The following is a 13,455-nucleotide window of genomic DNA, read 5'->3' as shown; positions in this document are numbered from 1 at the left end:
ACACCTGGTCACAGCCCCCAGCCCAGTGACTGGGAGGGCTCCAGGCCTGGCAGTCCCCTTCTGCTTGGGTGGATCCCGGGACCCCGGGCCTGGCAGGTCCCTGTCCACTTGGGTGGACCCCAGGCCTGGTACGTCCTCGTCCGCTCGGGTGGACCCCGGGCCTAGCAGGTATCCATCCGCTCGGGCAGCCTGGGGCCCTTTTGGTGCCTCTCCGGCTCCTTCCTCACGCTAGCTCACCGGCTCATGAGTGTTCTTGTTCCTAAATGCTTGCTTCACAGCAGGCGCCCCCTTTGTGGGCTGTGCTTGTGGGTTCCTAGAGAGGTCATCTCTGCTTACCCTGGTCCCACCCCAGGACCCACTTGCTCACGGGAGCTGCCATGTATACATGGGTCAGCCTTTTGTCAGTCCTCGAAAGATCGTCTGGTGCAGAATAAAGGCGTCATCAGTATGAGGACCTGAGTCCCCAGCCTGGATACCACAGGGGTTGGGGCGGTTCTCACTGGTCCTCTCTGACCGGGATGGTGGCGGGGGTACACAGGTGTCATGGGTTGGGTGGGGGCCTTGAGGGGTTTCTGTAACGTTTAGATGACTTAAGTGGGCACCAGTAATCTAATCCCTCAACGGCCTCAACTTTACACGTCATATATGGTCGAGGTGTCTGAAAATTAATTTGTGAAGAGGGTTGGTGTCCAGGGGTATGCACAGTGCGGCCCCGAGGCCTGAGCCCAGGAGCATGCGGAGCCCCGAGGCCTGAGCCCAGAGCCGTGCAGTGCAGCCCTGAGCCCTGTGGGGAGAGGGAATCTGTGGGCTGGGGCCGATCCCTGATTTAGAAACAGGCCCCTGTGAAAGGTCTGGAGGGGGTTGGGGGGATGGTTGGAATTCACTCCAGGCCACGTGAGTCTCTACTTGTGTCTGGGTTTGAATTTGCAGCCCAGCCCAGAAAAGTATAGACAGAGAAGATGGAAACAAGGGTGAACAACTAAATCAGAAAGTTAGAAACCATTGGTTTCAAGCAGCCTTGACATTAACAAGCAGACACTCCATCTTTGTCGTTTGAGCCCAGGAAGAGGCGAGAAATGGGGGTGACTGACGGTACAGACCAGGGAACTAGGATGGGGTGGAGGGTGCAGGGGCGTCTCCTCCCTACAGGACAGGGGAGCTAGCTCTGATGGCACTGGGGGGCCTGCTCTGCCCTCTCCTGAGCTTTGTCCTGCGAGCCCTGGCACCACCCCCAGGGCAGCAGGGCCCGGCGTTTGCTGCGGCTCCTGTGGGGAACTCCTCCTCACACAGGCTCAGGAAAGGAGCAACTGTGCGTCTGACCCCACGGCAACGGTTCAGGGCACTTCTGCCAGGTCAACCCCACAGTGATAGGGTGATTCCTGCCAGGCCGTGCACCCTACACCCTGGGCTCTCAGAAGCTCTGTGCTGACCGATAGGAGTTGGGGCTATGTGGGCTCCTCGGGCTTGCTTGTGATGCCAGTGGTGCCGGGCCTGTGAGCAGTGAGAGTTCATTTCATGTGTGTTCTGGTGTTTTATTTGAGGTTTTTGTCTCCCAGAAATGTAGAGTGAAAAGGGAAATAGTTGGATAGTATGTCCAGTTCCAGGGAGCCAGGGCATTTGGAGCACATAAGTGAATCTTTCAGAGACAGGAAAGGTGCCGTACCTTAAACAGGACGCCCATGCTCCATGCAAAGTGAAGCCCTACACACAGCGGGTCAGTGCTCGTGCCAAATCTCCGTTTGCTTCGAGGACATGCCTCAAGTGAACCCCATTTCTTTGTTTTTCAGGTGTTTCTGCTGTTGTATCAATAGTATCTGGCCCATAAGTTACTTTGGTTATAATTGATTCTTTGGTTCAACAATATTCATGAAATTTAAACTTTCAATTTGGATTTCTCGATCATGGCAGTATCACTGGATATCTTTTTAAAAAAATTAGCTTTGTGGTCTCCTCTTATTTTAAATGTGGATTGACTGTGTCATAAAAGCTACAATGTCTCCTCGGTGATTTCCATGACCTGCCCCTTGCTGGGCTGAGCTACACAACCACCCAGCAACTCCCCCTCTGGGTGTATACATGGCAGTTCACACACGTGCACTGCAGTCTGTGTGTCCTGGACTCGCTCCCTGGGTGCACACACGGTGTTTCACACATGTGCACAGTGGTCTGTGTGTCCTGGACTTGCTCCCCGGGTGCACACATGGTGTTTCACACACGTGCACAGTGGTCTGTGTGTCCTGGACTCGCTCCCCGGGGGCGCACATGGTGTTTCACACATGTGCACAGCGGTCTGTGCGTCCTGGACTCACTCCCTGGGTGTGCACATGGTGGTTCACACTCGTGCACAGTGGTCTGTGTGTCCTAGACTCGCTCCTTGGCTGTACAGTGGGCACTTGACCCTCGCGTACACACTGATCTCTGTGTCCTGGACTTGCTCCCGTTGACGTGGATCTGCTGGCAGCATTGTGAACATCCCTGAAGCTCCGGGGCCTGTCCCATCTTTTCATGGGGGGCCCTAAGTTGCTGACGTGAGGACCCGCTTTGTGAGCCAGCGACGATCTCAGGGTGTCATTTGCCGCTGCCGACCCCTCCCTTGTGTCCCCCTAGCCCACCCCACGGCCTCGGCCACAATCGGCCCTTTCAGGCCCCTCCAGGGGTCTCGGGTTTCCAGAAGTCTCGATGTCATTAAAACAACAAGCAGGTGGAGCAGGCGGCCAGGCCGTGTCTGCCTGAGTCTGGCTTGCGCCCCCCTCCCCCCGCACCCCCCTTCTTTCCTGAGCTGGGGCTGCTCTGGGAACGAACGCGGGCTTTCCTCATGGAAAGTTTTACTAACCTGGCCCAGGGCCCAGCTCTGAGGCCTCCCCACTCCTAGTGATGATTGAAAGAGTCTGGATCAAACACGCTGGATTGTTAGACGGTGGGCTCTACCTGCTGGGCAGAGGGTGCACTTGGCCATGCACGAGTCCTGAGGGTCAGTCCTTAGAGCACGGCATCTGGAGACGGCCGGGGTGGGGACTACCATCAGTCTGATGACCCACAGGCCTCATCTCCCAAGACGGGAGTCCCGGGAGCAGAGCCCCAGCCCCGCACCTCCCAGCACCAAGAGTTTGGAAGGGCACAGAGCCCTTTCCACACTCGGCCCTGGGAGCCTCGCGGGGACATGAGTCTGCACAGGGACCCTGAGCCAGGCTTCCAGGGACGCCATGCCTCCAAGGGTCAGACGGTGTGAGACTTCAGAATAAATAAATACCCTCCTCCCTGTCTAGATAGACCCGAGTGACAGCTGGTGACAACAGGAGCCCTGGACGCTGCCACTCAACCCCGGGCAGCGATCAGGCCTTGTGCTTCCATGGTCCTGGCCGGTGTGTGCGTTCCTGCTGCGCCTGCGCCGCTGGGACATGCCCACGAGAAAGGGGGGAGGCAGGGGCTGCTCTGAGTGTCCGCTGAGTAAGGGCCTCTATAAATAGGCGTTGTGCCTGGCCCCTGGGACGCAGCCCGCTGGGCTGTGACAGCAAGCGTCTCCTGGCCTCCCGCAGCTCGGGTGACCCTGCGGCTTCAGCCGCTCGGGCCACCCCTCGGATGCCAGATGCCGACGTGAGCAGGAAGCACAGGCCGCCCGACTCTCATCCAGGGTTCTTCAGCCCAGTTGCTTTCTGGGCACTTGAGGGGCATCTGGTGGTTTGGTTTCAGCTAATGTGAACCTTCTCCCTTAATCCTAGGTCTTAGCTTACTTCCTTCTCTAAGTGGAGAATTGTTTGGCGTCACTAACTCGAGGGAAAGAAAGAGGAATCTGACGGGGGGTGGCAGTGGGGAGGAGGCGGAGGGAAGAGCTGGGAAGGTTTCGTGGAGCCGGAGCCCCTTGGCTCTGCTTGGGCCAGAGCCTGGTGCTGGCCTGCCGCGCTGGGGCCCCGCGGCTATGTCACGGTGCGGGCTCCCTTGTGGGCTGGCCCTGAGCGGGAGAGCGTTGGCAGGTGAGCGCGTTGGGACCGGAGTGTGGTCTTCCTAGTGGGTGTGCCTTTGCGAGAGGTGGGCGCCTTCCCAGGGGGCTTAGTCAGCACCGCCCGGTTCCAGGCCTGCTCTCCACGTCTTTGCTCTCCGATGCCACACGTTTCACAGCTCTTCCTCGCTGAAGAGCAAGCAGGCCTGGCAGGTCCTTTCAGACACATGAGCCCACACCTGGCACATGGCTGTGCTGTGACACCAGGGTAAAGGTGCTCAGAAGCCCCGCTGCTGATGGGCGGTCAGGCCTGGGGTCTCTGAGGAGTGGTGACCAGGGCCGGAGGGCCCTGTCTGCATCTGCTGGACGCCTATCTTTTCGAGAGCAGTGGGCGTGTGGCTGCCCTGCCATAGAGGGCTAGGCAGAGGGCCAACGGTGTGTGGCACTTCTGAGTGACCTTTCTGATACAGGAGTGTCCCTTCCGTGTGGATTCCTGAGGGAGAGTGACTGCCTGGCACAGCCGTCCTTTGGGTCCAGGCGAGAACCCAGATGATTGGTGTTCGAGAAACTGTGTTCCCGTCAGAGCTGTGTGTGTCCTACCTGACACACTGTCACCAGCACGCAGAAAACACAGACAAGAACAGTGCCAGCGTGTAGGCCGGGCTCCTTCCAGAGTGACTGTACATACAGTTTCTGTTGACGAATTCAGCCTCACAGCAGCCCTGAGCGGGCAGAACCGCCGATTCAGCCCCAGCTGACAGAGAGGGAGGCTGAAGCTCAGAGGGAGGTGTCACTGGAGCTGCTCGGAGCGCGGCAGGGATAGAACCGGGGTCCGCCGTGACCTGCCCGCCAACCCTGATGTAAGCACCGACTCTGGGCCCCTGAGGTCGAGCTGTGTCATTAAGATGCAGTGAGCAAAGATTCCCGCTCAAGAGTCTAGCTTTCATGTGTGGACTTGCCTCGAAAGCCAAAGAGAAGTGTGGAGTGTGGTATGTGTTTCTTTCATCAGAGAATCTCTGTTATTAGTGGAGGCACTTTTTGATGACCCAAGGAGAACTGGAGGAAAGGCAGGACTTCCAAAGTGATGCAGAGAGGACCTTGGTGAGATAGCAGTCCCTAAAAGTAGTAAAAACACTGACACATCTTTCAGGTCAATTATTCCAGAACCTGACAACTACCCAGAGGCAGAGCAAACTGGAAAGCATTTATTCAAGGGAACCTGGACCTTGGGAAACTAGATCTGTGGTGCTGTAACTCGGGGCTATTCCCCTCCCCCCACTCCATGGAGTGGAGCCACATAGCCCAGTTCAGTCCCTGGTCAGGGGAACCATGATCCTGCAAGCCGTGTGGCATGGCCAAAAAAATAGACAAGCAACATGCAAGATGGATGTATTTGCAAAACAAGTGTCTGATAAAGGACTTACACTTAGAACATGGAAAAGCTGCATATCTTAATAACAAACCAGCCAGTCAAAAACTGGGTAAGAGATTTACATAGACATTTCTCCAAAGAAGATACATGAATGGCTAATAAATACATGAAAAGATACTCAACATCATCAGTCCTGGGGAATGCCAGGAAGACACCTTTTCACACCCATGAGAGATGCTGTGAAAAATCAGAGATGGTAGCAACTTGTGGAGAGCACATGGAGAAGTGAGCACTCTCGCAGGTTACCAGTGAGGATATAAGGAGTACAGTCACTTGGGCCATGCCTTCGCCAGAAGACCCAACAATCCCACGCTCAGACATCTACCCAGAGAAATGAACACGTATGTACACATGAAGACTTGCACACAAATGTCCTTACCGGCATTGTGTGTCATATCCAAACATGTGAAACAACCTAAATGTCCATGGAACAGATTTTAAACAGTGTGCTGTATCCATACCCACAGGAAGAATGAAGTACTGATTCATGGTAGGACATGGTTGAACCTTGAAAACATGTAGAGTGAAAAAGCCAGACACAAAGGACCACATTTTATGTGGGTCCATTTATATGAAGGTGTTCAGAGAGGCAGCCTGGCCTGGGGACGTTTCTAGGTCTGACCTCTTGTGCAGCTTCGTTGGCATTACTTACGGTTTTGCTAAAACACTCAATGCCAAAGGAGAGAAGTGCTTTGGAAGCGAAGGCATGTGTGCGTTGTGCGTGTTTGCTTCTGTATGTGGAACACACACAACCTTTTTTCAGGCGCGATGGGAGAAAATTCTAATTCTATTTTTATATGACACAAAATAATGCTGATAGCAGAGTTTCTCTTGGGGAATAAAAATATGTGTGCTTCTCCATCACTTACTATTTAGCTAAATAAAGGATTCTCTTTAAAGCGTGAGCCATGTGGGTCCTCACGTCAGCTGGGCATAAAGCCTTGAGCCCCTTTACCCTTTTCAGTCTGAATTTTGACACCGGGTTCTTCCTTCCTTACAGATTACAAAGTGGAAGCTTCCACACAGTTAAGAATAAAGACGGTCCATTCCTCCTCTCAAACATCCGCCCTTATCAGGCCCAGGGGACCCCGACTAATCACAGCCTGGTCCTGAGACAATGGGCTGCGCCGGCCTCTGGAGGATGCAGACAGTTATCGCCCAGAACCCAGGGCCGGCTCTCAGGCTCTGAAGCAAGGCACACAGTGCAGGATGCATCCTCGGCTGGGCAGGGGGCCTTATCAGTCCCAGCCCGCCCGCCCTCCCCTGGGAAGGCTTCCCCACTTGCCGTATCAGGCCGCACAGCTGCTGCTCTCCAGATACAGCCTGGGAGCGCCCTGGGCGGCATGGGGAGACTGCTGTGATGCCCCGGCTCCGGCCGGCGGGCCTGGCAGGAGGAAGCAGGGAGGTGTGGCCGGGCAGGCCTGGCGTCCAGACGTGACCCAGGCCCCGCCGGCTCCCTCTGCTGCCCCCAGGGCTCTGGGGACAGCCCGTCTCAGGCCTCCCCGTCGTCTCTCCATGTGCCGAGCCTGGTTGGTTTGCAGGCCACTCTGTGTCTCTGCAGAGGTTTCAGCCGAGACTGGGCAGGGCCCCAGCAGCGGCCTCGGGAGTTAACTTCTCGCCTGTGAGTGTGAGTGAGGTCGGAGCATTCTGTACAGACAGGAAACTCACAGACCAAAGTCGGTGAATGAGAAGGTCACTCGGGTGGGGACACCCGGGGGGGCACCCAAGAGGTGGGGACACTAGGGGAACACCCAGGGGGGACCCCTGGGGGGGTGACACCCAGTAGGGTGGGGTCACCTGGGGGTGGGGACACTGGGGGGACACCCAGGATGGACACCCTGGGGGGGGGTGACATCCAGCAGGGTGGGAATACCCAGTGGGGGATACCTGGACTGGGGGTACATGGGGGGACACCCGAAAAGGACACCCAGGGAGTGGGGACAGCCCACTGTCCCCAGGTGGGGAGACACCTGAAGTGGGGAGGTACATGGGGGGACACCCGGGGGCCTGACACACTCCTTCCCCTCAAGTGTTTTCTCTGGGATCGTCTTTAGGACAGAGCCCCGACAAGAGAGCAGCACCAAGATGACCTGGCTGCATTTGATGAGAGAAACCACACTTTGGGCATTTCCTCGTAATTGCCATCCCCAGACTCAGATTGGCCAGGAGGGGACAGACCACGTCACGTGTCGGGGCCCCCGTCCTGGCCACAGGAGAGCCTGCTGTCTGCTGCTCTTGGCCGGGCTCCTGGCTTTCCCAGCGTCAGACTCAGAATCGCCTTTCTGTGCAGTTTGGTTTTTTTTTTGGTCCACAGTAGCTGTTGCCAGCAAGCTGTAAACTACCGTATATCACTCAGGCTTAAGAACCTAAACTTTAAAACAAATTAAACTCTTGTTGACATTGTAATAAAAATCAGAATGGAACGGGTGGCTCAGTAGAAGCGAAGTTCAATTATTTTTGTGGATTTAAGATTGTTTTCTGGGATTCGCAGGCTCCCAGGGCAGCAAGCGATTTCCTCTTGGCAGACGGTCGGTCGGAGGAAAAGCAGTGGTGGCTGCTGAGGTGGCCGCCGCCGGCCGTCACCTGAGTGTCTGCTCTGGTGGCGCAGGGCCGCCTGCGCCACACTGGAGACGCAGTGTCCTGGCCGTGTCGGAGGGAGATGTGCAGGCAGCTTTAAGGCATTTTAGTTTAAGAAAGGAGCTGAAATCATGTATGTCGGAGTCTGCCTGTCACCTCAGTGTTCTGCTGGGTGGAAGACGGCCCTGGGAGCACAGGCCATTGTCCTCCAGCACCCGTCCACTGTCCAGACAGCGAAGCGCAGCACCCCTGCCCTGCCTAGCACCCCCCCTGGGCCTGTCATCCCTCACACACACCCATCACTTCCACACACACCCATCACCCCACCACCATACCCATCACCCCACACACACCCGTCACCCCACACACATCTGTCACCCCCACACACACCTGTTACCTCCACACACACCCATCACCCCCACACACACCTGTCACCCCCACATACACCTGTCACCCACCACCACACCCGCCACCCCCACACACCTGTCACCCCCACACACACCCATCATCCCCACACACCCATCACCCCACCGCCACACCCGTCACCCCCACACACACCCGTCACCCACACACACACCCGCCACCCCCACACATGCCTGTCACCCCCACACACCCATCACCCCCACACACATCCGTCACATCCACACACACCTGTCACCCCCACACACACCCGTCACCCCACACACACCCATCACCCACCACCACACCCATCACCACACACACCCATCACCCCCACACACATCTGTCACACCCACACACACCCGTCACCCCACCACCACACCCATCACCCCCACACACACCCGTCACCCCCACACACACCCGTCACCCCCACACACATGCCTGCCACCCCCACACATGCCTGTCACCCCCACACACCCATCACCCCCACACACATCTGTCACATCCACACATACCCGTCACCCCACCACCACACCCATCACCCCCACACACACCCGTCACCCCCACACACACCCGTCACCCCCCCACACACCTGTCACCCCCACACACACCCGTCACCCCACATACACCCATCACTTACCACCACATCCGTCACCCCCACACCTGTCACCCCCACACACACCCATCACCCACCACCACACCCATCACCACACACACCCATCACCCCCACACACATCTGTCACCCCCACACACACCTGTCACCCCCACACACACCCATCACCCACCACCACACCCATCACCACACACACCCATCACCCCCACACACATCTGTCACCCCCACACACACCCATCACCCCCACACACATGCCTGCCACCCCCACACATGCCTGTCACCCCCACACACCCCTGTCACATCCACACCTGTCACACCCACACACACCTGTCACACCCACACACACCCATCACCCACCACCACACCCATCACCACACACACCCATCACCCCCCCACACATCTGCCACCACCACACCCATCACCCCCACACACACCCGTCACCCCACATACACCCATCACTTACCACCACATCCGTCACCCCCACACCTATGCATCTGCCACCACCACACCCATCACACCCACACACACCCATCACACCCACACACACCCATCACCCACCACCACATCTGTCACCTCCACACACCTGCCACCCCCCCCACATCTGCCACCACCACACCCATCACCCCCACACACATCCATCACACCCCACCACACCTGTCACCCCACACACACACCTGTCACACCCACACACACTCATCACACCCCACATACCTGTCACACCCACACACCCGTCACACCCCACCATGCCTGTCACCCCACACACACACCTGTCACCCCCTACATATCTGTCACCCCCACACATACCCGTCACACACCCCACACACCTGTCACACTCGTCCACACCTGTCACTCCTACACACACCCGTCACACCCCACCATGCCCATCATCCCCCGCACCTGCACCTGTAACCCCTGAGCTATGACACCTCCTTCGCTCACCAAGATGGAGACAGTCGTTCGCATCAGATCACACGTGGTTTCCTGCCACAATGCTGCAGAATTGCGGGCTGCAGGGAAGTGTGTGGATGGAAACTCGGCAACAGGCTAGCCCAGCGAGCCAGGCGGGCTCTCCAGCAGCCTCACAGCGTCGCGCCCCTGCCCGCGCCTGCCTTGCCCCCTTCTGCACCACGCCTCTGCGCCAGCCCAGGTCAGTTGTGAGGTCACGACCTCTGAGCCGTAAAGATGCTGATGTCCCCTGGCCACCATCGGTCAGTTCGAGGTGTCCGATCACCACCATCACTAAGTCTTCAGAGCCGGCACTGGGGTCACCTAGGCTGCCTGGGGTGGTGAGGTCCCCAGTGGGTTCCCAACACAGAGGGCAGGAAGGGGGCCGCGGGCGAGCCTCACTCTGCAGATGGCGTCCAGTGCTTCCTGACTGGTAGGAGAGTAAGGAGGAGACTTAGAAACGCAGGACCCTTGGAGGAGGTTCCCTCATGGAGCCCTCCCTGTCCCTGGCTGCTTAGAGGCTTTAGAAACATGGCTTTTTCCCGTGGCTTTAGAAACATGCCCTTGGATCCCAGCAGTTTGTAACCCTGCCCACCACAGGGCTTTGCAGAAACTTGTGGGATTCCTGGGGCTTGCTGAATCTATAGAGTATTTGGATAAGACCATGCTCTTGTGCAGTGAGCTTTTCTGACGATTTGTGGACCAGGGGCCGTGACCAGTGGGAAGGTGCTGAGCTCGGAGCCCCACTCCTGGCTCGAGACTCCTGTCACTTCATCTCGGGTCTCTTCACGCCCTGTGATGGAAATAGGCCCCAATTTATCCTGAAGCTCAGTTGTCTGAATCCCACGTGAAAGCCCAGCACAGCTTGGGTATAGAGACAACCTGGCCAGAAACCACTGGAAGGCCTCAGTGATCTTTAGTCTGAGCTGACACTGTGAACAAATATCCTACCCAGCTTGTTCTCCACGTGCTGGTTCTTTGGTTTTCTTTTTATGTTTTTGAAGAGCTATATCAAGGCTTCTTCAGAAATTAGATTTAGATAGAACATCTCTGGTGGTAGAGTGGATTAAGAATCTGCCTGCCAATGCAGGGGACACAGGTTGGACCCCTGGACCGGGAAGGTTTCACAGGTCTCAGGCAGCTGCAGTGTGTGCACCACAACAGCTGGAGCCTGTGTGCCTAGGGCTCATGCTCCGCGACGAGAAGCCACCACAGTTAGAGTGCAGTGCACCACACTCCATGCACTGCAATGAAGAGTAGCCCCCGTCTCTGCAACTAGAGAAAGCCTGCCTGCAGCAACAAAGATCCAGCATGGCCAAAAATTAATTAATTAATGTTTAAAAGTGTTCTTCTGAAAGAAAAAAGAAATCTAATTTAGATAAACAGAGAAGGATTAATGTTAAGTTTCCAAGCTCTGCCTCACAAGAAGGAAGATGTGGTGAAGTTACTGTGGCCATGACTTCACAGCTGGAGAACAAGATCTCCGAGGCCTGCGGGGCCCAGACTAAGCCTCAGTGAGTCTCCTGGTAGAGAGTAATCCAACTTTCAAAGAGGACAGAAACCAACCGGTGTCTGCAGATTGCTGGCTCTGCTGGGGCATTGCCGGGTAGTCGAGGCGCCTGATCGGATCAGATGCCTCACCCCTGGGAAGTTAGAGTGGAGTCAGGGAGAGCAGATTAAACAGTGTTTAAAATATAAATAACAATTCTGGGAGACAGAGCCACGCTCTAGATGGCCCCCAGCAGCTGCCGGTGAGTCGTAGAGGCCGGTGAATCCAGGTTTAGGTTCAGGACTCTTAGAGGCCATTTCAGGAGAAGCAGAGATGGAGCAAAGCCTCAGGGGCTGTTGCTTCTCTGCCTCAAGTGGCATCTCTGGGTCACATAGGAAGTGCAGTGTCGTCAGCATGGGGGACACATATCCAGCCTTGATTCTGCATCTGTCAAGTGCAGGCAAGGTCAACTGATTGAACCTCCTCCAGAAACCAGCCTGTGAGAGCCTCCTTGGGGAGGGTCCCTGGCCCCCCATGCTGTCCTCAGTCCGGGCGACCTTTCCAGGTGCCAGATGGAAACACAGGGGATCCCCTGCCCACTCACCTGAGGAGTGTGGGACCCAGCCACACCCCTCTGTGGGCTGCTACCTGAGACCTGAGACGGGATCCACGGGGACGGAATCGTGGGACCTGAGACCTGAGACGGGGTCCGCGGGGCCAGGGTCTTGGGACCTGAGACCTGAGACCTGAGACAGGGTCCGCGGGGCCGGGGTTGTGGGACCTGAGATGGGTCCACAGGGCCAGGGTCGTGGGACCTAGGACCTGAGACTTGAGACGGGGTCCGTGGGGCCGGGGTTGTGGGACCTGAGACCAGTCCGCAGGGCTGGGGTCATGGGACCTGAGACCTGAGACAGGGTCCGCTGGGCCGGGGTCGTGGGACCTGAGACGGGTCTGCAGGGCCGGGGTCGTGGGACCTGAGACCTGAGACGGGGTCCACGGGGCCAGGGTCGTGGGACCTGGAACCTGAGACGGGGTCCGTGGGGCCGGGGTCGTGGGACCTGAGACCAGTCCGCAGGGCTGGGGTCGTGGAACCTGAGACCTGAGACGGGGTCCGTGGGGCCGGGGTCGTGGGACCTGAAACGGGTCCGCGGGGCCGGGGTTGTGGGACCTGGGACCTGAGACCTGAGACCTGAGACAGGTCCGCGGGGCAGGGGTCGTGCGGCCTGAGGCCTGAGATGGGGTCCGCGGGGCTGCTCGTTTTCGTGGCCACCAGGGGCATGGCGTCATTACAGAGTCAATTAGAGTGCGTGCGTGCCGGTCCTGTTGATTTGATTTAGAGCAAGGAAAGCTCCAGTAATGTGCAATTACAAGAAACTTAATGGCCCTTTATACTGAAGGCAACTTCCATGGCACCTAATATACTTTGATGAATTACTCATTATGTGCAGTGTTGGAATAGTTTCTATAAAGATTAATAATTGGATAATCAATACAAAAATTCAATCTTGGTTTTTGCTTTTTTCCTACTCCAGGGTCAATATGTCCTGAAGATTATGGGATCTGTCTCATTTGCCAGAATTTTCTGCCTCCCTGCTTCACTCTCTTTCCGATGTTTTCCAAATTAGGAGTTTACACATCGATTACCAAGTTGGTGTTGCACTTTTTTCTTCATGCCTTCTGTGGTGGTTTTTTTTTTTCTGTCCAAATCTTTATGGATCTGCTCTTTATGGAGTGAGCAAACAGGTTCTGCTGTTAGTGGGTTTTGTCAACCCGCAGGTACAGTTGACCCTCCAGGTGGGCTCGTGCCGTGAGGAGGTCGGGGGTTAGCTGGCGAGGCTGGCCACGGGACTGCATATCCGGGTCACCCTGTGCCAGCTGGGCCCGAGCCGAGGTGGGGACGCAGGCAGACCATGACGGCCTGGGGCCGGTGAGATTCAGGAGGGACTCTGGAGCCAGGAGGTTGGGCATGCTGCCGTGTAGAGGCCGTGCCTGCGCCCTCGGTGACAAGGACATCCACCCCTCTGTGCCCAGCATGGGGGGCTCGGGGCTCCAAGGCCATTAGT

The 13,455-nt window shown here is 56.8% G+C and overlaps 1 protein-coding gene across 4 annotated transcripts in view; it reads left to right on the top strand.

Annotated features, from left to right (window-relative positions):
* The window catches only part of NFATC1 (nuclear factor of activated T cells 1), a 93,706-nt gene that overhangs the window by 68,431 nt on the left and 11,820 nt on the right, over positions 1-13,455 (top strand). Inside the window, exon 10 of one of the 4 annotated variants that reach the window (XM_061131242.1) lies at positions 4,408-6,525. The exons of 2 other annotated variants lie outside the window; for them this stretch is intronic. In XM_061131242.1, the coding sequence (XP_060987225.1) occupies positions 4,408-4,490 (83 nt within the window). In that variant the 3' untranslated portion in view covers positions 4,491-6,525. Of the gene's footprint in view, positions 1-4,407; positions 6,526-13,455 lie in introns of those variants that run through there. One more of the 4 variants, XM_061131244.1, reaches the window with a different exon arrangement.

Source organism: Dama dama, chromosome 27, assembly GCF_033118175.1.
Source record: "Dama dama isolate Ldn47 chromosome 27, ASM3311817v1, whole genome shotgun sequence".
NCBI classification, from domain to species: Eukaryota; Metazoa; Chordata; class Mammalia; order Artiodactyla; family Cervidae; genus Dama; species Dama dama.
This window is presented reverse-complemented; position numbering and strand designations above follow the sequence as displayed.